Here is a 24,914-nt window from a genome sequence, read left to right as displayed (position 1 = left end):
TGCAGAGCCCCTCAACTCATTCTTTATCTTCTCCAATCGCAGGAAGTCGTACAGGTCACCCAACCATGTCGCGACCACTGGTGGCGATGCCGACCACCATTCCAGTAAAATTCGCCGCCGTGCAATCAGAGGGGCGAATGTCAAGCCAACTGCCTTCCTCCTCTCCATGAGCTCTGGCTTCTCTGAAACCCCAAATATCGCCACCAAAGGGTCCGGGTCCACCTCCTCCTCCACTATCCTGGCTAAGACCGCGAACACTCCCGCCCAGAATCTTCCCAATCTTTCGCAACCCCAAAACATGTGCGCATGATTCGCTGGCCCCCGCCCACACCTCTCACACTCATCTGCTACCCCCTGAAAGAACTCACTCATTCTCGCCCGAGTCATATGGACCCTGTGCACCACCTCAAACTGTATCAGGCTCATCCTTGCACAGGAGGTCCTGTTTACTCTACGGTGTGCCTCACTCCATACTTCCCAGCTGATCTCCCCTCCACAACTCCGCTTCCCATTTCTCCTTGATTTTCACCACCCGCTCGCCTCCCTGCTCCCCCAGCCACTTGTATATATCCCCAATTCTTCCCTCCCCTTCCACATCCGGACGCAGCAGTCGCTCCAGCAGGGTGTATCCCGGCAACCTAGGGAACCACTTGCAGACCTTTCGCGCAAAGTCCCTAACCTGCAGATACCTGAACTTACTCCCCCTTGGCATCTCAACCCTCTCACTTAACTCCTCCAGACTGGTGAACCCTTCCTCCAAATACAGATCCCTGACCTTGACCAGCCCCACTTCCCTCCACCTCCTGCATACACTATCCATCCCCCCTGGCTCAAACCCCTGATTCTCGCACGGTGGCATTAGCACCGATATCCCTTCCACCCTAAAACGCCTCCTCAACTGATTCCGTATGTTCACCGTGAATTGCACCCTCGGGCTCCCTAGCCCTCAAACTAGACCCCTTACAAGATTCCTCCTCTATCCTAACCCACTCTACCCCTTGTCCTTCCATCATCATCGCACCTTGTCCGCATTCACCCGCCAATAATAATGAAGCACGTTTGGCAACGCCAACCCCCCCCCCTGCTGCCTCTGCAGCAGGGTCCTCCCCACTCTCGACACTTTCCCCGCCCGAAGTCCGAAATGATCGCCTCCACTTTCCGAAAGAAGGCCTTTGGTACAAAGATCAGGAGTGCCTGAAAGATAAACAAGAACCTCGGCAGTATATTCATTTTCACCACTTGGACCCTCCCCGCCAACGTTAGGTGCAGTGTATCCTACCTCTTAAGATCCACCCTGGCCTCCTCCACCAGCTTCGTTAAGTTCCACTTATGGAGCCCCGTCCATTCCCTCGCTACCTGAATCCCCAAATACCTAAACCTATCCCTCGCTACCGTAAATGGCAGCCCTCCTAAATTGGCCCGCTGTCCCAGGTCGTTCACCGGGAATACCTCGCTTTTCCCTACATTCAGTTTGTACCCCGAGAACTCTCCAAACCTCCCCAGCAGGCCCATAATCTCCAACGGATCCGAAACATACAGCAAGAGGTCATTGGCATAGAGCAACACCCGATGCTCCCTCTGTCCCCTCATTATCCCCTGCCACTCTGCCGACCCCCCCGAGAGTCATCGCCACTGGCTCTATGGCCAGCGCAAACAGCAGTGGCGACAGCGGGCACCCCTGCCTCGTACCCCTGTGTAAGTCAAAGCTTTGTGAGCTCATATCATTCGTCCTCACCATCGCCCTTGGCACCACATACAGCAACCGCACCCATGCCACAAATCGCGGCCCAAACCCAAATCTTCCCAACACGTCGAACAAGTACCGCTACTCCACCCGATCAAATGCCTTCTCTGTGTCCATGGACACCATCACCTCCGGTACCAGGACACCCGACAGATTCATCATCACATTCAACAGCTGTCTTATATTACTCACGTGCTGCCTGCCCTTCACAAAGCTTGTTTGATCTTCTGCAACCACCCCGGGACACAATCCTCCATCCTCCCTGCCAACAACTTAGCCAATACTTTCACATCCTTGTTCAACAGTGATATGGGTCTATACGACCCACATTCCACCGGATCCTTCCCTTATTTTGGGATTAGTGTGATGACTGCCTGCTTCATCATCTCCGGCAACTCCCCCTTCTCCAGTTCTTCATTAAACGCCCCCAACAGATGTGGTGCCAGGTCCGCCGCAAATTCCTTATATAATTCTGCCGGGTACCCATCCGGCCCAGGGGCCTTTCCCGACTTCATACCCCAGATACTATCCAGCACCTCCCTCAGCCCCAGGGGCTCCTCCAACGCCTGCCTCTTTGCTTCCTCCACCTGGGGAAATTCCAGCTCGTCCAGAAACCGCCCCATGTCGCCCTCCTCTCCTCCTGGGTCTGCCTCATAAAGTCCCTGGTAGTACTCCCTAAACGCCTCGTTTATCTTCCCTGGCTCCGACACCACATCCCCAGCCCCAGTCCGGATCTTCAATATTTCCCTGGACGCAGCCTACCTCCGCAGCTGGTGCGCCAGCATGCGGCTCGCCTTCTCCCCATACTCATATTGCACCCGTCTTGCCCTACGCAGTTGCCCTACCGCCCTCCCCGTTGTCAGCCTGTCAAATTGCCCCTGCAACTTTTTCCTCCTCACCAATCCCTCCATGGTGGGCACCCTTGAATATTCCCTGTCCATCTCAACTATCTCGCTCACGTGACGGTCATGTTCCCCCCTCCTTTCCCTATCTGCACGAGCCTTAAACAAAATAATTTCCCCCTGGACCACTGCCTTCAGTGATTCCCAAAAACAGGCCACCGACACCTCCCCAGTCTGATTCAACTCCACATAATCCCTAATCGCCAACCGCACCTTATCACAAAAACCTCCATCCGCCAACAACCCGGAGTCAAACCTCCACCCGGCCACTGCTCTCATCCCGTACTGAACCGAATATCCAGCCAGTGGGGTGCATGGTCCGAGATAACTATCCCCGCATACTCTGCCCCCTCCACCCCAACCCAAATCTCCCAACTCACTACAAAGTAATCAATCCTCGAATACACCTTATAGCCGTGTGAAAAGAAGGAATACGCTCTTCCCCCTGGGTTCTGAAAGCTCCATGGATCCATTATACCCATCCTCTCCATAAACCCCCCAGCTCACTTGCCATTCGTACCCTACCCAGCGACCTGGGGCTCGACCTATCCGTCCTTGGCTCTAGGACACAGTTAAAATCTCCTCCCATGATTAACTGTGTGTGGCCAAATCCGGGATCGCTGCCAGTAACCCCCTCATAAAAGCCACATCATCCCAATTTGGGGCATACACATTTACCAACACCACCGGTGCCCCTTCCAATACCCCACTCACAATCACATATCTCCCACTCGGATCCCTCGCCTCCTTCACACTCACAAGTCCCATTTTTCTGCTAATTAGAATCGCCACACCCCTCGATTTTGAATCAAACCCTGGTGAAAAACCTGCCCGACCCACCCCTTCCTTAACCTAACCTGGTCCTTCACACGGATGTGTGTCTCCTGCAGAAAGACAACCCCTGCTTTCAAGCTCCTGAGGTGCGCGAACACCCGCAACCTTTTAACCGGCCTATTCAGTCCCCGGACTTTCCATGTTACCAGCCTGACCGGAGTCTTATGCCTCTACCGCTCGTCATCTTCCCCACTTAACTCCTGCCCCCTTAATTTCAACTTATATCTAGCCCATTAAGATGACCCCTTTCTTGCCCCACAGCGCCGAGGTCCCAGGGTCGATTCCGGCTCTGGGTCACTGTCTGTGTGGAGTTTGCACATTCTCCCTGTGTTTGCGTGGGTTTCGCCCCCACAACCCAAAGGGGATGTGCAGGATAGGTGGATTGGCAAAGCTAAAATTGCCCCTTAATTGGAAAAAATGAATTGCACAATCTAAATTTAAAGAAAGAAGATGGCCCCTTTCTCCGCCCAACTTAATTGACATTTAACCTGAAGATACCAGCAGCTACGTGAAGAAATGGCAAAAGATTCTACACTATAGGAACTGTGGAAAACCATCATCAAAGGATGGTCTGATTCAATTCAGTATGCCGCACACTAACACGAGAGAATATCTTTTGGCCTTATCGGGACAAGCTATTAATCTCCTGGGGATTAATTTTTATAGGCCGGAAGGATTCTTTGTGACTTGATATTCTTCAAAAAATCCAATACTCACACACGGACATAGATCAGATGAGAAGATTTGCAACTTTCAAGCGAGACTGTTGACTGGCCATGTATGAACAATGACAGTGAAGTCGTCATCAAGAGGTGTGAGGCCAGTCAAGAGCATGTGTTAAGTCAGCACAAAACACCACTGAATCCACATGAAGTTCCTACCCATCCATCCGTGGTCCAAAATCACTTTCATATCCATGGCACTGATTCCATTGTCATCGGCAACTACTTTACCAATTACCTCCTTAATTGACAATTGCATAATACACCAAACCCAACTGTCAGCACAACCTCAAGAGCTACTTTCAGTTTATTTGGTGTGCCTCTAACTGACTGATCGGGTAAAGTTCCTCGGCCACCGGAATTTTGACTCGATTGGCTACATTGAAGTGCCAGCCTAACCAGTCATGGGTGGTAAGCACTCAGTCTGGGCATCACTCAATGCTAACACGGGTTCAGTATCAGCAAAAGTTGCTGGACAGTGACCAAGGATAGGGGGCTGGAGGCTATGTCCCCATGCCGACGTGGAAATACTGGCGTTTTATGATAGACAAAATGGCGTGAAAAATGGCGTGAAACGGCCACCGATCCTTCGTTGGGCTGATGGCCAGCATGCCGGCAGCGTAGAGCACCCGACTCTAGCTGCTGATATGGCCCGAAGAATTGCCGGGCCGTGGCCGCACATGTGCACTGCGGCGGCCTGCAGCGGCTGCGCCGTGCAACATGGCGCCGGCCGCTTGCAGACCCGGCATGCAAAATAGTGCCCCCCTTTGGCCAGCTCACGCCACCCTGGACAACCCCCGCCATAGTGCCCCAGCAAAGTCCCCCCTGCCCGTGGAACGGTCCTCCCCGACTGTGGCGGCGCTGGACTGAGTCCGCAGCTGCACGCCAAATTCCCGACGGATGAGACCATGAGTGCCTCATGCCGTCGGCGACTCGGCCGGTCGGGGGCGGAGCTTCGGGGGTGGGCCTCAGGCAATGTCCTGAAGCTGTCGATACGCCGCTTTGGAGGGGGGCGGGGCATCGCGAAAGCGGCCCCGCCCCCAATTTGGTCGGAAACTTTGATTCTCTGGCCGATCACCGAATGCAATTTTGCCGTCGCTGACCGGAGAATCCCACCCAGGGTATTTGGCTGATCTTCCTCCCAATCCCAGGGATACTGTGGCCAGCTGTTTCGTTTCACCAGCATGTTAGTTGTGATTAATTATCTCAGTATGGAGCTGTGAAGTTGGGTCTTCCATGGCCTCCAAGACCAGGGTTGGGATTTTCAATTGCCGTTGGGGGTTCGAACAGAAGCGGATGCGCTACGAATATAGTGCTCCTGGGTGGTGTATCCAGGGTAATTTTGAAGTGAGGGCTCGCATCCAATTGAGGGTCTTTTAAGCTCCATGAGGAATGTGGTGCATCTTGTGAATGGTGTACACTGCTGCCATTGTGCTTCAGTGATAGAAGTGAATTTTTGAGATGGTGGATGGGGTGTCAACAAACGGGGAATGATAACATGAAAAGAAATATAAGAAAAGCTGCGATGAGCAGAACATGAAAGAGAGCTGAAAGAGAGGTTGCTGACCATAAGATTATGTTGCTATACAATCATCAAACATTATACATTTACAATTTTGACATAATAATTTCTCAGTGGCTTCAGTCAAACCTATCATGAGCCGTGGCTTCATTCTTAAACAATTTCCTATACTGTTGAATTCAAGGCAAACTTTGAATGGCACATTCTATGGTCGGAATTTCCAGTCCCACACATGATTGGGATTTTCCGGTGCTATCGAAAGCTGATAGGCTTGTGACTGGCTCTCCAAGTGTTCTATTTTTGCTGTGAGAGGCCTTGCCTAAGTTACAAGGCTTGTTTCAAAACTGTGGTCTTGAATATCCCCCAGGAGCTTTTCTCCCCTGGCTTCTGATTTTTGATGAACAACTCCGTTAAGTTACTATCTACTTGCACCTCTCTGGAATTCCTGGCCCCATCCCAATGGAAAACGACCAGATTCCCACTTCTTCGAACGCCACTGAACAAATACCTGATATGTTTCTATTGGTCTGTTCTCCATGTTTAAGTCCCAGACTTTGACGGTGAGATAATCCCTCGTCATCATATACCTCCCGCTGTGGCTAAACTTGACATCTGATATTGAGGAAATGATCTCGGAGAAGAACGACCGGTTGTTGGGATCTTCTGGCTCTTCAAAAACTGATCGACACAGCCAAAAGGGGAGAAATAACATTTACAAGTTAGCAGCTCTTCATTCAGAAATCTTCAAACATTCAGCGAACAAACACAAGAACATTCCAAAGGATATAAACAGCAAACCTCAGAAACCTCAAAACCCAGAAACTGTTCCCTCACCTCTGGGATGGCAGTTGAAATCCAAACCAAATTAATGCTGACTGTACGGGTTCCACGCGAAATACATTGAATTTTTCTCAGCTTAAATCTTCTAGATGGTGTCAATCAACAACATGCAGATGACTACAATTCAGTATGAATCTGACTATCTCAGAGAAGCCCCACAAAGATATTTGTGTAAACTGGGATGGGTGGGGGAATGTGGGGAGAGATTGGAGTGTGGGTTGAGGGGAGCAGAAGAAGTTATACTGTTCTCAATGGTACTCTTCTGACTATCTTTTGCGTGAAGATGTTCCTGGCATGCTCCTGGCCATCAGGGACGCCAAAAGATAATACCGCATCAAACTCGAGTACCAGGCCAACGACACAAACCCACGACGTCTATGGCAGGGCTTACACGAGATCACAGGCTACAATGCAAGGCCAAGCTGGAGAATCCCTCCCCGATGAACTGAACAAGTTCTATGCCCGCTTTGAACAGTCAGCCAATGCATCAGTGCCACTTGCCCCAAGAGCCCTGGACACACCCATACTCACTATTACAGCCTCAGGGGTAAGAGCTGCCTTCTTGAAAGTGAACCCGCGGAAAGCGACAGGTCCTGACGGAGTCGCTGGATGAGCACTCAGAGCTTGCGCTGACCAGCTGGCAAGACATTTAAAAAATATAAATTTAGAGTACCCAATTAATTTTTTCCAATTAAGGGGCAATTTAATGTGGCCAATCCACCTACCCTGCACATCTTTGGGTTGTGGGAGCGAAACCCATGCAAACACGGGGAGAATGGCAGCACGGTTGCATAGTGGTTAGCACTGTGGCTTCACAGCGCCAGGGTCCCAGGTTCGATTCTCTGCTGGGTAACTGTCTGTGCGGAGTCTCCATGTTCTCCCTGTGTCTGCGTGGGTTTCCTCCGGTTTGCTCCCAGAGTCCAAAGACATGCAGGTTAGGTGGATCGGCCATGCTAAATTTCCCTTAGTGTCCAAAAAGGTGAGGAGGAGTTATTGGGTTAGGGTGGAAGTGAGGGCTTTAGTGGGTCAGTGCAGACTCGATGGGCCAGATGGCCGCCTTCTGCACTGTATGTTCTATGTTCTATGAAACTGCAAACTCCGCACGGACAGTGATCAGAGCTGGGATCAAACCTGGGACCTCGGCGCCATGATGCAGCAATGCTAACCACTGAGCCACCATGCTGCCCTGTTCGCAGACATATTCAACACCTCACTCCTCTGCTCCGAGGTCCCCACTTCCTTCAAGAAGACTACCATAATACCAGTACCAAAGAAGAACAAGGTAGCGTGCCTCAAGGACTACTGACCGGTGGCCCTGACATCTGTTATCATGAAATGCTTCGAGTGGCTAGTCATGAGACGGATCAACGCCGGCCTCCCAGACGGTCTTGATCCATTGCAGTTCGCCTATCACTGCAGCCGGTCCACAGCAGTTGCTATCTCCCTGGCTCTACAATCAACACTCGAACACCTCGTCAACAAGGACTCCTGCGTGAGACTGCTGTTCATAGACTACATCTCCGCCTTGAACACCATTATCCCAACAAGACTTAAAACCAAACTCTGCAATCTTGGACTTGACCCTTCCCAGTGCAGTTGGATCCTTGACTTCCTCACCAACAGACCGCAATCTGTCATGATAGGCAACAGCACCTCCTCCACAATAGTCCTCAACACCGGGGCTCTGCAAGGATGTGTGCTCAGTCCTCTACTGTACTCCCTATCCACACACGCACACGATGGTGTGGCAATATTTAACTCCATCTCAATCTATAAGTTTGCGGATGATATGACTGCGGTGGGTCGTATCGCAAACAATGACAAATCAGACTACAGAAGGGAGATAGATCACTTGTTTGCATGGTGTACCGAAAACAACCTCTCTCTAAATGTCAGCAAAACCAAGGAACTGATCCTCGACTTCAGGAAGTGTAGCACAGCTCCCCCCCACCCCCTCATCTACATCAATGGTGGATAGCTTTAAGTTCCTGGGGGTCAACATCACCAACAGTCTGTCCTGGTCCATTCACGTTGATGCACCAGTCAAGAAAGCCCTACACCATCTCTGCTTCATACGGACACTAAAGAAATTTGGCATGTTTGCATCGAACCTCACAAACTTCTACAGATGTGCCATAGAGAGCATCGATCCGGCTGCATCACAGCTTGGTATGGCAACTGCTCGGCCCAAGATCGAAGAAACTGCAGAGTGTGGTGAACTCAGCCCAATGCATCACACAAGCTTGCCACCCTCACTTTGATTCTGAACACAACTCCTGCTGCCTCAGGAAGGCAGACAGCATTATCAGAGACCCCTCCTGTCGTGTTATTCACCCTGGGGTAACATGGACTGCAACAAGATGCAGTTAAATGATCAAGCATACACCAAACGTAGGCGTTGGTTCAATAAGATTTATTGAACTTCAGTTATGAAGCACACAGCTGCCTGTGGGTTGACTCTCTACTACTCTAGTAAACTAACATTAACTATCTAGACCAGGCTAGCTCTGCAGGTGTAAAAGGTGTTGAATGATTTGTACACCCTGACTGTCACTACAGTTGTCACCAGTGGAAAGAGGCAGAGTTCTGATGCCTCATGTGTTTTATAGTTGGAAGCCCCTCTCTGGTGTTCTGTCTGGTGATTGGTCGTGTTCTGTTCTGTATGTTGATTGGCTCACCTGGGTGTCTGTCACTGCCTGCTTTTACCTCATGATGTGCATGGGTGCATATTATGACACCCCCCCCTTTTAAAAAAAAATTGTCGTCTGCTTGGAGCATATACAACATATTTACAAAAATAACTATATAGCAATTGGTGAGTGAATGGATATGTACATGTAAGGTGTCTAGCGTGCAGAAACATAACAGTATATATACAAGGGAACTATTTATAAGTCCAGTCGTTGGGGCTGCCGTCGGATTCTTGTGGACCGCCTGAGAGGTGGAAGCGGGGATGATGGTGTCTTGACAGGTTGGCATGCAGCCAGATTGGTGGCCTCGTGGAGCGAGGTTGGGAATGAACTTCCCCCCAAAATTTACCATCCCCAGGAAACGGAGGACCGCCTTCTTGTCCTCTGGGGTCTTCATTGAGATCTGGAGCTGTGGAGGTGCCTGGATCGTTTCCATGCCGCTGGAAGGCAGTTGCTGGTCGTCAGTGAATTTTCTAAGGTAAATTACTTAGAAGCAGCAGCCACTCCTGGTACCATGTCGTGCTATTCACCCTGGGGTAACACGGACTGCAACAAGATGCAGTTAAATGATCAAGCATACACCAAACGTAGGCGTTGGTTCAATAAGATTTATTGAACTTCAGTTATGAAGCACACAGCTGTCTGTGGGTTGACTCTCTACTACTCTAGTAAACTAACATTAACTACCTTGACCAGGCTAGCTCTGATCCACATGTAGAAGGTGTTGAATGATTTGTACACCCTGACTGTCACTACAGTTGTCACCAGTGGAAAGAGGCAGAGTTCTGATGCCTCATGTGTTTTATAGTTGGAAGCCCCTCTCTGGTGTTCTGTCTGGTGATTGGTCGTGTTCTGTTCTGTATGTTGATTGGCTCACCTGGGTGTCTGTCACTGCCTGCTTTTGCCTCATGATGTGCATGGGTCCATATTATGACACCTCCCACCAAGGCTTTGCCTTCTTGTAGACCCTTCCATCGTGCAGAAAGTACAGAATTCTGAAGAACCGCACATCCCAGACATAGGAACAGCTTCTTCCCCACAGCTACTAGACTCCTCATCGATTCTCCCTTGGATTGATCCGTTCCCTGTAAGAATACTATCCATGATGCCCTCTGCTGCTTTTGCTCACGTATTTGCTTTTTTTAGCCCCTTGTTCCGCAATGTAACCAATCACTGTTTGTCATTGTACCATTTGCCAATGTACTCTGTCGATTATTCTTTTTGTCTACTATGTACATACTGTGTACGTTCCGTTGGCCGCAGAAAAATACTTTTCACTGTACTTCGATACATGTGACAATAAATCAAATCAAGAAACGCATCCTGATTTCCTTCCTAATTCCTTATCCCCAACTTGTAAAAAAATATTTTTTATTCTCCTTTTTCACATTTTCTCCCAAATTTACACCCAACAATAAACAATAATCAGTAACGAATGTAATGTCAATCCCCATATCAATAACAACAATCCCATCCTCCCACCACACATTAGCCCGCATGTTAACATAAACAAATGACAAAGAGAAATCAGGAATCACCCACAGTCCCCCAACCCTCCCAGCCCCCAACCCCCCTAATGTTCGATGTGATCCAATTCTCGAAAGTGCATAATGAATAACGTCCTTGAATTGTAGAATCCCTCCATCCTTCCCCTCAGTTCAAATTTGACCTTTTCAGGCATCAAGAATTCCAGCAGGTCCCCCCGCCACGCCAGGGCACAGGGTGGAGAGGTTGATCTCCACCCTAACAGGATCCACCTTTGGTGATCAACGAGGCGGCGAAGGCTACAACATCAGCCTCCGCGCCCATTTCCAACCCCGGCTGGTCCGACGCCCCGAATATGGCCTCCCGGGGCCCGGGTCCAGTTTCCCATGCACCACTTTAGAGATTACCCTAAAAACCTCCTTCCAGTAATCCTCCAGCTTTGGACAAGACCAAAACATATGAATGTGGTTTGCGGGGCCACCCCCGCAACATTCACAGACATCTTCTACCCTCTCAAAGAGCTCATCCTCGCCCTTGTAAGGTGCGCTCTGTACACTACCTTCAGCTGTACCAGCCCCAACCTCTCACACGAGGTGGAGACGTTCACCCTCCGAAGCACCTCACACCAGAACCCCTCCTCCATACCCTCTCCCAACTCTTCCTCCCACTTTGCTTTGATCCCTTCTAGCGGCGCCTTCTCCTCGTCCAAAATAGCCCCGTAAACCGCCAATACGACCCCCTTCTCCAGTCCGCCTGTCGTCAGCAGCTCCTCCAGCAATGTGGAAGCCGGCTCCACCGGGAAGCTCTGTATCTCCTTTCTGGCAAAGTCTCGAACCTGCATGTATCTAAATATTTCCCCCTGCTCCAGCCCATACTTCGCTCCCAGCTCCTTCAATCCCGCAAAACGACCCCCAAGAAACAAATCTTTTACTGTACTAATTCCTTTCTCCTCCCATCTCTGAAAATTTCCATCCCTCTTCCCTGGCTCATCTATGGTTCCCCCGAATCGGCATTTCCCTTGACCCTGCCCCCCAACCCGAAGTGCTGTCGAAACTGCCTTCAAATTCTCAACGAAGCTATTACTACCGGACTCCCTGAGTATCTCCCCGGGGCCGCCGGGAGCGGCGCTGTCGCTAGCGCCTTCAATCCCGACCGCCTACCCAAACTCTCCTCCATTCTGACTCATTGGGAGTCAACCCCTCTGACCCAGCTCCGTACCTTCTCCACATTCGCCGCCCAGTAATAACACATCAGGTTCTGAAGACACAAACCCCCTGCCTTCCTTCCTGTCTGTAGTAGCACCTTTTTAATTCTGGTCACGTTCCCTCCCCATATGAAGGAGGTAATCATCCCTTCAATCTCTCTAAAAAATGCCTTTGGCAGGAATATCAGCAGGCATTGAAAAATAAACAGGAATCGTGGCAGCACATTTATTTTAACCGCCTGTACCCGACCCGCCACTGACAGAGGGAGACCATCCCACCTTGCCAGATCAGCTTTCACCCATCCCACCAAACTAGAAATGTTGTTCCTACGGAACCCCCCCCCCCCACCGCACTCCCGAGCAACCTGCACCCCCAGGTATCTAAAGTGAGACCCTGCCTTACGGAATGGCAACCACAATCCCTGCCGAGACACAACAAAATATTCACTCGTCTAGATTTAATTTGTACCCTGAGAAAGACCCAAACACCCGAAGCAGCTCCAGTATGCCCCCTATTGACACACTTGGTTCCGACACGTATAATAACAAGTCATCGGCATACAAGGACACCTTATGCTACCCTATCCTCAATTTTAAGATGGTGCTCCCTTGTCCTGAGAGAGGAATATAACTATCAACTTTTTCAATATTTTTAAATACTTCATATCTATACTCAAGGGAATACAAGCCAAGTTGTACAAACTATCCTCAGAATTCAAGTGACAACATAGGAAATAGGAGCAGGAACCTCAGAACCCACCGGAGAGGGGTTGCGGGGGCAGGGACGGTGTTGGGCAGCTTAAAATTCTGGCCAGAGTGTTTTTATTGTCAGACCCAATCACAACTGCTGCATAGTTCTTTCTTGTTTTTGTTCCCAAATGTCCTCCTTAAGTACATGCCATAAAAGCAGATCTCATGGAAATAGCAGTAATATCTTCCTTTAGTCTCTTTTGGGGCCTCACTCACGTACTATCCAAGATGAAATAGACAATCTATCTGTAGACCACTCCCAAAGTCTTTTTGGGCATGAAAAGAAGTCAAGTGGAAGAGAAAAGATGGGTGAGATCTTCGGTTATTCATGCCAGCGGGATCTTCCGGACCCACTGACAGCGCCGAGAAACACGCTTTCGGGGAGGCCAGAGAATTTTGCCTCATGGTTTCTCCTTCTCTGACTGTAACAGCCACTGGTCTCATGTCAGATTATTTGGTCCTCCCCACTCCTCGGTTTTTAATTATTATTTTATAATTAATAATTCTTCAAAATCTTTATTTCGTTTAGAAATTTGATCGAGGTTTTAGTAGCTTCATTGAATAAATCTAGTATTTTACAAGTTTTTATATATTGATAATAATAATCGCTTATTGTCACAAGTAAGTTTCAATGGAGTTACTGTGAAAAGCCTCCAGTCGCCACATTCCGCTGCCTGTTCGGGGAGGCCGGTACAGGAATTGAACCCGCGCTGCTGCCATGTTCTGCATTACAAGCCAGCCGTTTAGCCCACTGTGCTAAACCAGTCCCTGCATATTCAAAATATGCTGAAAATTTTCATTAATCAAACACTCACTGGCACCAAATCATAATATACCACAACAGCTCGCATTTTAATGGCTTTAATGTAATAAAACAACCCAAGGTGCTTCTCAGGAGCGCTATCAAAACAAATCTGACATCAAGCCAAAGAGGGAGATTTTTTGGAAAAGTGACCCAAGTTTAAGAGCTCGGTGTGAAGGAGCACCTTGAGATATGGAGAACCAGAAAGAGAATTCCAGACCTTGAGGCCCAGATGGCTGAAAGCACAGTTATCCATGTTGGAAGGAACGGGAAATGGAAAAGATGCCAAGTGGGAGGAATGAAAGCTTTTGGAAGGCTGTACCGGGTTACAGAGATAATGAGGAACAGAGGAATTTGAAAATAAGGAATTTTAAAATCGAGGTATTTGTAGACTGGGAGCCAATATAGGTCAACAAGCACTTACACAAGAGTTGGGCAACTGGAAAGATCATAGAATCTCAGAAGGACACCTCATTAAGCCCATTGTGTCTTCACATCTCTTTGAAATTAGTTTCACACTTTCCCAACAGATCAGCACTTTTTTCTTCTGCAATTAAACATACAATTCTCTTTTGAAACTTACTACTAAGTCCCCTTTCACAGCCCTTTTCAGGCAGTGAATTCAGATCATCATATGGCAATGTGTGATTTTCCAGAAAGGTTTCTAAGTGTTGCAGCGAGCCGGAACCGACACAAATTTCCCGGCACTCGGCCCGAAGAGGCCAGCAACGCTATTCAATGTTAATTGGCCCACTTGTCGAGGTCACATGGGCTTCATGCCGCAAATGGATGCTCACCAGCCGATTCTGCAGGACCGTGCTCGCCAGCCACCCGCTAACAAGGTCGGGAAGCACTTGCACAACCAACCCCACTCAGCTCGCAGTCATGGCGCAGAGATGACCGGCCCCAAGGTTTGGAGACACAGACCTGGGGAGGCTCCTAGATGTGGTGGAGGTCCGGAGGGATGTGTTGTTCTCCCGAGGGTCCCAGAGAGTGTGCCACAGGGCAGCCAGTGCCGCCTGGGACGAAGTGGCAGTGGCCGTAAGCTCAGGCAGCGTGACCAGGAGGACTGATCTCCAGTGCCGCAAGAAGATCAATGACCTACACCGGCCAGCATGGGTGAGTTGATACCACCCCGCACCCTCCCTTCACCCCAACTGTCCCATCCCCCAACTCTCTCTTCTCAACCGCACCCTCCCAGCACTGTGAACCACACGTGTGGCTAATGATGCCCTCTCTGTGTCTCCGCAGGAGAAGCTCTCTCGCAATCGCTGGGAGAGGGCACAGCATGGCCGATAAAAGCCGGAGATCCGCTCCCTGGATCTGCCTGGCTTGCAACGCCTTTCAGGATCCAATGCTTTTGGCAAATCTGCATAGAGCGAGACAGCTAGTCTCACTCTCGGGCAAGCGTCATTCAGCACTAGTCTGCACAAATGGGGACCAGGCGGAACGGCACTTGTGGGGGTCTCGTAGGGGATCTGAGGCCCCGGCTGCATGCCCTTTGGACAGGGTGGTGCCCTGGTGCTGCTGGTGCCACCTGGGCATCCTGGCACTGCCACCTATCATGAGCACTGCTAGGTTGCCAGGTTGGCACTGCCAAAGTGCCAAGCTAGCACTTTTTGCATGTGTGCGATCGGGCCAGGGTGCCTTGTGTGGCCCTGTGTGGATATTGGGGGAGGGGGTGGGATGGGTTGGGTCAAGGATCCTCCCATATTGTGTTTGGGCTGGGTGGGGTCAGGGGTCGCTTCGGGGCCTCGGAGACCAGGACGCCATTTTTAAATGGCACCATTTTTAAATGATCTCTCGCTACACTGGCAATTTCTGGCGAGTGGAGTTCCCCAGTGTACAAAATGGGGCTATGTGCAGCCTCGCGTTCCCCAATGAGGCCCTTGTACAACGTGAGTGGCGTTGTATAGCATGTTTCTTGGTGCTGTGAGCGCTGGAAAACATGCGGCTACACGGCTCACTGTGGGATTTTGGTCCAAATTAGTTGAATTGTGCCCTTTATAATTTTTTTGAATATCTTCCAAATCTCCCCACAGATAGGAAATTGCCCCATCGCGAGCAACCTTCCGGAGAATCTCCATCAGTGCACTCTCTATGGCCTTGACATCCAGATGTGGGGTGGGGTGGTAATGAAGGTTTTTTTACAAACACTTTTGTACAATTTCTCAAAAAGGTTCATATCCTGGTCTTTTCTAAGCAGCATGACTTCTGTCACGATAATCTGTCATGGGAACATTAAATTGGACCTTTGGGCATGTAGTCCTGCGCAGAAATGAATTAATGAAAGGCTTTCAATTTGCACCACAGTTCCCTGGCAGATGCTGCTGCAGAAAATACTGCCAGAGAAATTAGCTTATACAACATGGCTAGTGTAAAAAATGTAAATTTGCTGGGATTGATCCTGGCTGCCTCTTTGTGGCTGACGACAACATTGTGAGTCGAATTTGCCAAGTGGAATACTAAATGTGCGCAGGTGTGATTTTTTTAACAAAGCACATCACCTTTATGATATTTGTGCTGTACTTCTCCACCATACATGAACATTTTCAGGCCTCCCCTTAGTTTTTATTACTCTTGTAATCAATCAGCTGTAAGAGTCCAAAGCTGTCACATCTGTGGGATCTATGTTTGGACCATGGGCTGCATTGGTCACTGCTCATGTGGCATGGTTCTTGCCAGTTAATTTCCTTTCCCAGTATCAACCACGGTTCAGTGGTTGCCATCCTCTCTCAGAGTCAGAGGGCCGTGGGTTAAAGCTGTCTCTCAGATGAGGTACAAACAAAGACTCTGCATGGCTGTTTAGTTGGATGCAAGCAATCCCTCTGCATTCTTTGAACAGACGACAGTATCTGTTCATCCATTGTATGGCTCTTTACAGAACCATGGGAAGAATTCAGCTTGCCAAGCTCCAGCTGGCTTTCTGCAGGAACCATTTAGCTAGTCCCACTGCTTGGTTCTCTCCCTATAGCCTTGGAAATGACTTCCCTTATGGCGCTTATCCAATTCCTTTTGAAGGCCACGACTGAATCTGCTTTGACCACATTCTCAGACCGTACATCCCAGATTCACTTCTCTTCATTTCACTTCTGATTCTTTCGCTAATCACCTTAAATCTGATGCCTCTGGTCAACCTCGATCAAATTTCCTCTTCCCCAATAAACCCAGTTTCTCCAATCTATCCACATAAGTGAAGTCCCTCATCCCTGGAACCATTATCGTGAATCTTTTCTACACCCTCTATAATGCCTAGAATTCGACGGAATACTCCAGCTGAGGCTAAACTAGTGTTCTTTAAAGATTCATCAGAACGTCCAGACTTTTGTACTCTGTGCCTCTATTTATAAAGCCTGGATTCTGTGTGGCTTTTTAACCACTTTCTCAATTTGCCCGCCACCTTCAATGACTGTGTCCCAAGACTCGCTAATCCTGCAACCCCTTTAGAATTATACCCTTTAGTTTACATTGCCTCGCCTATTCTTCCTCACTCTGGCATTAAATTGCATCTGACACAAGTCCACAATTGCATCAGCCTACATCCTCTTGAGGTCTATAACTATTCTACTCAGGCAATGCTTTCAAATTTTGTACATCTGCAAATTTTGAAATTGTGCCAAGGGCAGAATTTTCCAAAAATAAAATAGTGAAGTGTCGGGTTCTGATTGAAAACCGGCAAGTTTCTCTCCAGGAACACAGCCAAGTTTTCTGATCAGATCTTCTGACACTGTCAAAAAAAGGTTAGGGTGCGGTTTGTGCCATCACTCTGGCGGGGCAGGGTGGGGCAATTAGAGCCAACAAGGCCGGCTCCACAGAGATCGGGGCGCCATCTTTAAAGGGCACTATGATCTGTGAAAAAAATAAACTCTCTCCCACCACCAAAAGTGGCAACATGGATATGAGGTTCACGGAGTGACAGGGAAGATTAATGATGGGCAGTTGTTTTTCAATCCAGAGGAAGTTCTTCACCATACTAAGAGCACCATCTGGAATCTTCCCTCCAAGTCACAAACCATCCTACATTGAAAATATGTCACTGTTCCTTCACTGTCGGAAGGTCAAAATCCTGCAACTCCCTCCCTAACAGCATTGTGGGTGTACCTACACCACAGGGATTGCGGCAGTACAAGAAGACAACTCAAGGGCAATTAGGAAAGAGCAACAAATGCTGGCCTAACCAGTGACACCCCCATCCTGTAAATTCTTTTTTTTAATATAACCTTTCCCTTTTATTCCATGAACTTCAACTATGGTAGCCATGATGTGGAGATGCCGGCATTGGACTGGGGTGAGCACAGTAAGAAGTCTTACACCAGGTTGAAGTCCAACAGGTTTGTTTCGAATCACTAGCTTTCGGAGCACAGCTCCTTCAGGAAGGCATTAAATTGCATCCTTCAGGAAGGAGCTGTGCTCCGAAAGCTAGTGATTCAAAACAAACCTGTTGGACTTTAACCTGGTGTTATAAGACTGCTTACTGTTCAATGTTGGTGACAAGCCTCTTATATGGGATATAAACAAATGCCTTTTGGAAGACCACATGCATATATATATATATATATATATATATTGTTATATACACCAACCTTTGTGATACCTTATCAAAAAACTCAATCAAGTTTATTAAACGTATGTGTGGGTTTCGCCCCCACAACCCAAAAGATGTGCAGGGTAGGTGGATTGGCCATCCTAAATTGCCCCATAATTGGAAAAAAATTAATTGGGTATTCTAAACTTATTTTTAAAAAGTTTATTAAACGCAGCTTGGCTTTAACAAATCAATGCTGGCTTTCCTTAATTAATCCACACTCGTCCAAGTGATTCTTGGTTTTATCCAAAATATCAGCAGAATTTAATTCTACCCCCTAGAGGTGGATGCAGGGTATGTAGTAAACCTGGGGTGGAGGGCAGGTGAGGGATAGAACATAGAACATAAAAGATACAGTGCAGAAGGAGGCCATTCGGCTCATCGAGTCTGCACCAATCCACTTAAGCCCTCACTTCTCCCTAACCCAATAACCCCTCCTAAACTTTTTGGACACGAAGGGCAATTTATCATGGCTAATCCACCTAACCTGCACGTTTTTGGACTGTGGGAGGAAACCGGAGCACCCGGAGGAAACCCACGCAGACACGGAGAGAACGTGCAGACTTCGGACAGACAATGACCCAGCAGGGAATCGAATCTGGGACCCTGGTGCTGTGAAGCAACAGTGCTAACCACTATGCTACTGTGCAGCCCATAGAGAACCCATCACTTTCCCAACTCTCTTCAATTAAGTCTGGGTCAGGAAGAGTCGAGGAACCTGGGGTCCCAGTTGTGTAGATGAGGGCAATGCATTTGACGACGTCTACTTGAACTTCTGCAAGGCTTTTGATAAAGCCCCACATGGGAGACTGATAGTGAAGGTAGGAGCCCATGTGATCCAAGGAAATTTGGCAAATTGGATCCAAAATTGGCTGAGTGGCAGGAAGCAGATGGTTGAATGGTGTTTTTCTGACTGGAAGCCTGTGTCTAGTGGGGTCCCGCAGGGATCTGTGTTGGGGCCCTTGCTGTTTGTGGTTTATATAAATGATTTAGACATGAATGTAGGAGGGTTGATCAGTAAGATTACGGATGATATTGTCATGATATGCAAACATGCAGCTAATGAACATATAGAATAGGACACGACCAATGAGCAGTCAGGACACTCAGGGGTGGTATCTCACTATAAAAGGGATGATGCACTCACACCCCGCCTCTTTCCACAGACCAACATCTACAGAGTGAGACAGGGTGTATCCTCAGCAACACACCCCAGCACGTGGCTCAGAGCAAGGCTGGTTCAGTTAGACTGAGTTACTACATTTAGATTAGCAGAGTCGAACTCATTGAAAACTCATAAAACACACTGAACTCACTTCAAAGTCTGGAGCATCTTTTACTCAAAACTGCATCAAGTGGCAGCTTGTGTTATTCCAAGTTACATAACACAACAGATATAACAATTGGTGGGGTAGTAAATAGTGAGAATACCCTGAGACTACAGGAGGATATGGATGGGTTGGTCAGATGGGCTGATCAGTGGCAAATGGCATTCAATCTGGATAAGTGTGAGGAGATGCACTTAGGCAGGACAAAAAAAGCAAGGGGTTACATGATAAATGGCAGGACCCTGGGAAGCACCGAAGATCAGAGGGATTTTGGTGTGCATGTACACTGATCCCTTAAGGTAGCAGAGCAGGTAGATACTGTGGTGAAAAAGGCATATGGTATAGAAGTCATAGAATTTACAGTGCAGAAGGTGGCCATTCAGCCCATCGAGTCTGCACTGGCCCTTGGAAAGAGCACCCTACTTAAGCCCCACGCCTCCACCCTATCCCCTTTATCCCCGTAACCCAGTAACCCCACCTAATCTTTTTGGACACTATGGGCAATTTATCATGGCCAATCCACCTAACCTGCACCACTTTGGACTGTGGGAGGAAACCGGAGCATCCGGATGAAACCCACGCAGACACGGGGAGAACGTGCAGACTCTGCACAGACAGTGACCCAAGCCAGGAATCGAACCTGGGACCCTGGAGCTGTGAAGCAACTGTGCTAACCACTGTGCTGCCCGATAATTGCCTTTATTAGCTGAGGCATAGAGTTTAAGAGCAGGGAGGATATGCTGGAACTGTATAAAACGTTGGTTAGGTCACAGTTATCGAGTATTGCGTGCAGTTCTGGAATCCACACTACAGGAGGGATGTGATAGCACTGGAAAGGGTGCAGAGGAGATTGACCAGGATGTTGCCTGGGCTGGAGAGTTTTATGAAGAGAGATTGGATAGAATTGGATTGTTTTCCTTGGAGCAAAGGACACTGAGGGGGGACGGGACATAATTGAGAGGTATAAAATTATGAGGAGCATAGATAGAATCGACTGGAAACAGCTTTTCCCGCTGGCAGTGCAACCCCGCCTGCAGGTTTCCCTACGGCGTGTGGTGGTTTTATTGGGAAATCCCATTGACATGCAAAGGGAGATACAATACTGCCGCTAGCAAACGGCACACCACCGAGAAACAGGCGGCTGGGGAACCAGAGAATCCCACCCTATGTTCTCCCGCTCAATTTATTTGCTCCTGGTTTGTGCTGGCAATAGGAGCGACGCCCAGGAGCGATTCACTTTTCTCAGCGTGCTAATTTATGCAAAGCAGAGAGCTAGAGGAATTCCGTTCCGAATCCTGCTACCAAGCCGCCATTTTGAGCGAGCGGCACGATACCAAGGTCTGGTGGTTGGCCCCCCCTCCCCTCACAATGCATATCCTGTCCCCTGCTGACAACTAAGGGCACCCCCCCCCCCCCCCCCACCCCCCACCCCCACTCAAGTTTTCTTGTGATGTAGGGCTTGGGTTCTCGATTTTTCTGATGTACGTCTGTCATTGCTCTTTTTTGGACCATGCCTATAACTTTTCCCATCACTGGATCAGGTCTTGTGTGTCTTTGTACTTGTGATGAAGTCACAGATACATTATCCACGTATCTGTTGGCAACTAGAGGATGTTGATTACATTTTCTTCAGGTTCTTGCTTGAATTGTAATGGCAATTTTGACAAAGTATCAGCACTTGCATATTGCTCCAATCTACTATATTGAATATCGTATGTGTATGCCGATAATATCAAAGACCATCTTTGTAACCTACTAGCTGCCAAAGAAGGAATATCTTTTATTGGAGCCCAAACAGACGCAACCCCCCCCCCCCCGCCCCCACATGCCTCCTCCACTGGCCCCATATCCGCAGGGCCGCCCCCACTACCGGGCTGGTGGAGTACCTGGCCGGCGACAGCGGTAGGGGAGCCGTGACCAGGGCTGCCAAACTGGTGCCCCTGCACGAAGCCGCCTCCACTCCCTCCCAGATAGACCCCATACCCGCCATCCCCTTCCTCATCATGGCTATGTTAGCCGCCCAGTAGTAGTTGATCAGATTCGGCAATGCCAGTCCCCCCTCGCTGCGGCTCCTTTCACGCATCGCCTTCCTCACCCGCGGGGATTTTCCCGCCCAGACAAAGCTCATGATGATTTTGCCGGTCCTTTTGAAGAAGGACCGTGGGATAAAGATCGGGAGGCACTGGAAGATGAACAGAAATCTAGGGAGGATTGTCATCTTTACCGTCTGCACCCTCCCCGCCAGTGACAGCGGGAGTGCATCCCATCCCCGAAACTCCCTCTTCATTTGTTCCACCACCCTAGTCAAATTTAACTTATGCAACCTGCCCCAGTCTCATGCCATCTGTATCCCCAAGTACTGGAAACTTTCCTCCACCAGCCTAAATGGCAGCTCCTTCAGTCTATTCTCCTGGCCCCTTGCCTGCACTACAAACATCTCACTCTTGGCCATATTTAATTTGTACCCTGAAAACCGGCCGAACTTCCTCAATGTTTCCAGTATATTTTCTATCCCGGCCAGTGGGTCCGACACGTACAGGAGCAGGTCGTCTGCATAGAGAGAGACACTATGCTCTACCACCCCCCCCCCCCCCGTAGTCATTCCCTTCCACCACTTCGCAGCTCTCAACGCCATCGCCAACGGCTCTATGGCCAGCGCAAACAGCAATGGGGAGAGTGGGCACCCCTGTCTGGTCCCGCGGTGTAGTCTGAAATAATCTGACATTATCCTGTACATCCTAACGCTAGCTTTTGGGGCCTGGTACAATAGTCTGACCCAATTAACCAGTCCCTCCCAGAACCCAAACCGTCCAAGCACCTCCCACAAATAGCCCCACTCCACCCGGTCGAAGGCCTTCTCAGCGTCCATTGCCACCACGACCTCCACCTCCTTGCCCGTCAGGGGCATCATGATCACATTAAGCAAGCTTCTCAAGTTAGCTGTCAGCTGCCTGCCTTTCACAAACCCTGTCTGATCGTCCCCAATCACCTCCGGTACACAGTCCTCAATTCTAATCGCCAGGACAGTGGCCAGGAGCTTGGCATCCACATTGATCAGGGAGATTGGCCTGTATGACCCGCAGGATTCCGGGTCCTTGTCCCGCTTTAGTATCAGCGAGATGGTAGCTTGCGACATCGGCGGCGGCAGGGTCCCTCTGTCCCTTGCCTCATTAAAAACCCTTATCAGGAGCGGTCCCACTATCTCCGAGAACTTCTTGTAAAACTCTACTGGGTATCCAACCGGTCCCGGGGCTTTCCCCGACTGCAAGGCCTTTAGGCCCCCCCAAAAAAACCTCCGCTCTATTCGGGGCCCCAGCTGGTCCACTAGTCCCCTGCCTACTTTTGGGAAGGTTAGTTCATCCAGGAACCTTTTCATCTCCTCTGGGGGTTCTGAAGTGTACAGTTTACTATAGAAGTCCCGAAATACCTTATTCTGTCCTGCCGGGTCCTCCACTCTGCTCCCCTCCCCATCAACCACTCTACTTATATCCCTGGCCGCCTCCATCTTCCTGAGTTGCTGCGCTACCAATCTGCTGGCCTTCTCCCCATGCTCATACACCACTTCCCTCGCCTTCCTAAGTTGTTCCACGGCCCTACTCGTGGATAGCACCCCAAGTTCTGTCTGCAATCTCCGTCTCTCCCTGAGTAGGTCCTCCCCCGGGGACCACGCATGCTCCTCGTCTATCCGGTGAATTTCCCTAACCAATCTGTCCATTTCTGCTCTGTCCGCCCCGACCCTGTGAGCCCGAATTGAGATGAGCTCCCCGTCACTACTGCCTTCGGCGCCTCCCACAGGGTCGCTGCTGAAACCTCCCCCGTATCGTTCACCTGCAAGTAATTTTGCATACACTTCCGCAGTCTCTCACATATCCCCTCCTCCGACAACAGTCCTACATCTAACCTCCATTGCGGGCGTTGGTAATTCGCCCCCCCCCCCGCCGACCTGCAGGTCCACCCGGTGCGGGACATGGTCCGAGTTAGTGATTGCTGAGTATTCCATATTCTTTACCTCCCCTACACAGTCCCTGCTCAAGATAAAAAAATCAATCCTAGAATATACTTTATGAACATGCGAGTAGAACGAGTAGCCCCTTCCCGTCGGCTGTCTGGCTCTCCATGGGTCCACAGCCCCCATTTACTCCATGAACCCTTTCAGCTCCCTTGCCATTGCTGGGAGTCTGCCCGTTCTGTGGCATGATCGGTCCAGCCCCGGGTCAAGGACCGTATTAAAGTCGTCGCCCCCCCGCCCCCCCATTATCAACTTACGTGAGTCTAGGTCCGGGATCTTCCCCAACACTCTTTTGATTAAGTCAACGTCGTCCCAGTTCGGAGCATATATGTTCACCAGCACCACTCTTCTCCCCTCCAGCTTGCCCCTCACCATAAGGAATCTGCCCCCGCCGTCTGCGACTACGCCCTCCGCCTCAAATTGAATCCGCTTATTGATCATAATTGCTACCCCCCTGGACTTCGAATCCAAGCCCGAGTAGAAGACCTGGCTGATCCAGCCTTTCCTTAGCCTAGTCTGGTCAGACACTTTCAGGTGTGTCTCCTGCAACATAATTATGTCCGCGTTCAGAGCCCGCAAATGCGCGAACACACATGCCCTTTTAACTGGCCCATTTAGTCCCCTGACATTCCAGGTGATCAGCCTGGTTGGGGGGCACAACCCCCCCCCCGCCAGTCAGCCATACCCTTTCTTGGGCCCGTCCCCGGCCCATGCGCCGTGCCATTCCTGGTTCGCCTCTTGGCCGCCTCCACCCCCGACTTCCTTTCCATTACCTACTTCAGATCCCCCCCCCCACGTCAGCAAAATAACTCCCCCCCCCCTCCTCCCCTAGCAACATCTCCCGATAGCCCCACCCCTGCCATCTACTGGCTGTATTCTCCCCCCGCCCCACCTGACTCCTTTGACTAGCCAATCTGCTAGCCCGGTGACTCATCGCTCCGGTGCCCCCTTGTCTCACTCCCAGTTTCCCCGACCTCATCTCCCCTCTCCCCAGCACACATTCCCCACTCCGACCCACTGGAGCAGCCTCACTAAAATGGGAAAGATCAAACACGATGTAAACATCAAACAGCAACGTGAGGCTGCTCCAGGTACAATGCAGTTCCAGCTATGTACACAGATAATTGTTAACCCAAGTCCCTTTCTGAGCACCAAAAAGAAAAAAAAAGAAATATATAACACCGCAATACAAGGAAAAAGACCATTCGAGAGGGGGGAGAGGGGGGGATACCCTCCCCCCAAATCCCCCACAGACAAAAACTGCCCACAAAAAAATACACAAGGCACCTTTAAAGCAGTGAACAGTCGACCTGCAGTCCAGGCACAGTAGGCGTCCCTTGAAGCAATAATTCCCGGACCCTAGCTTGCGTCCGTGGGACCTTTTTTCGAGACCAGCCCTTGATCCCTCACAAAGTCCATCGCTTCTTCGGGCTCGGAGAAGTAGTGGTGTTGGCCCTGATGCGTGACCCAAAGACGGGCCGGGAAGAGCAGACCAAA

The 24,914-nt window shown here is 49.7% G+C and overlaps 1 protein-coding gene across 4 annotated transcripts in view; it reads right to left on the bottom strand.

The window, feature by feature from the left end:
• Positions 1–24,914, bottom strand: part of LOC140426748 (serine/threonine-protein phosphatase 2A 55 kDa regulatory subunit B beta isoform) — an 892,336-nt gene that overhangs the window by 13,087 nt on the left and 854,335 nt on the right. For all 4 annotated transcript variants that reach the window (XM_072511886.1, XM_072511887.1, XM_072511888.1 and 1 more), the window contains one exon: positions 6,233–6,402. In XM_072511886.1, the coding sequence (XP_072367987.1) occupies positions 6,233–6,402 (170 nt within the window). The remainder of the gene's footprint in view (positions 1–6,232; positions 6,403–24,914) is intronic.

The sequence above is a fragment of the Scyliorhinus torazame genome, chromosome 7 (assembly GCF_047496885.1).
Source record: "Scyliorhinus torazame isolate Kashiwa2021f chromosome 7, sScyTor2.1, whole genome shotgun sequence".
NCBI classification, from domain to species: Eukaryota; Metazoa; Chordata; class Chondrichthyes; order Carcharhiniformes; family Scyliorhinidae; genus Scyliorhinus; species Scyliorhinus torazame.
This window is presented reverse-complemented; position numbering and strand designations above follow the sequence as displayed.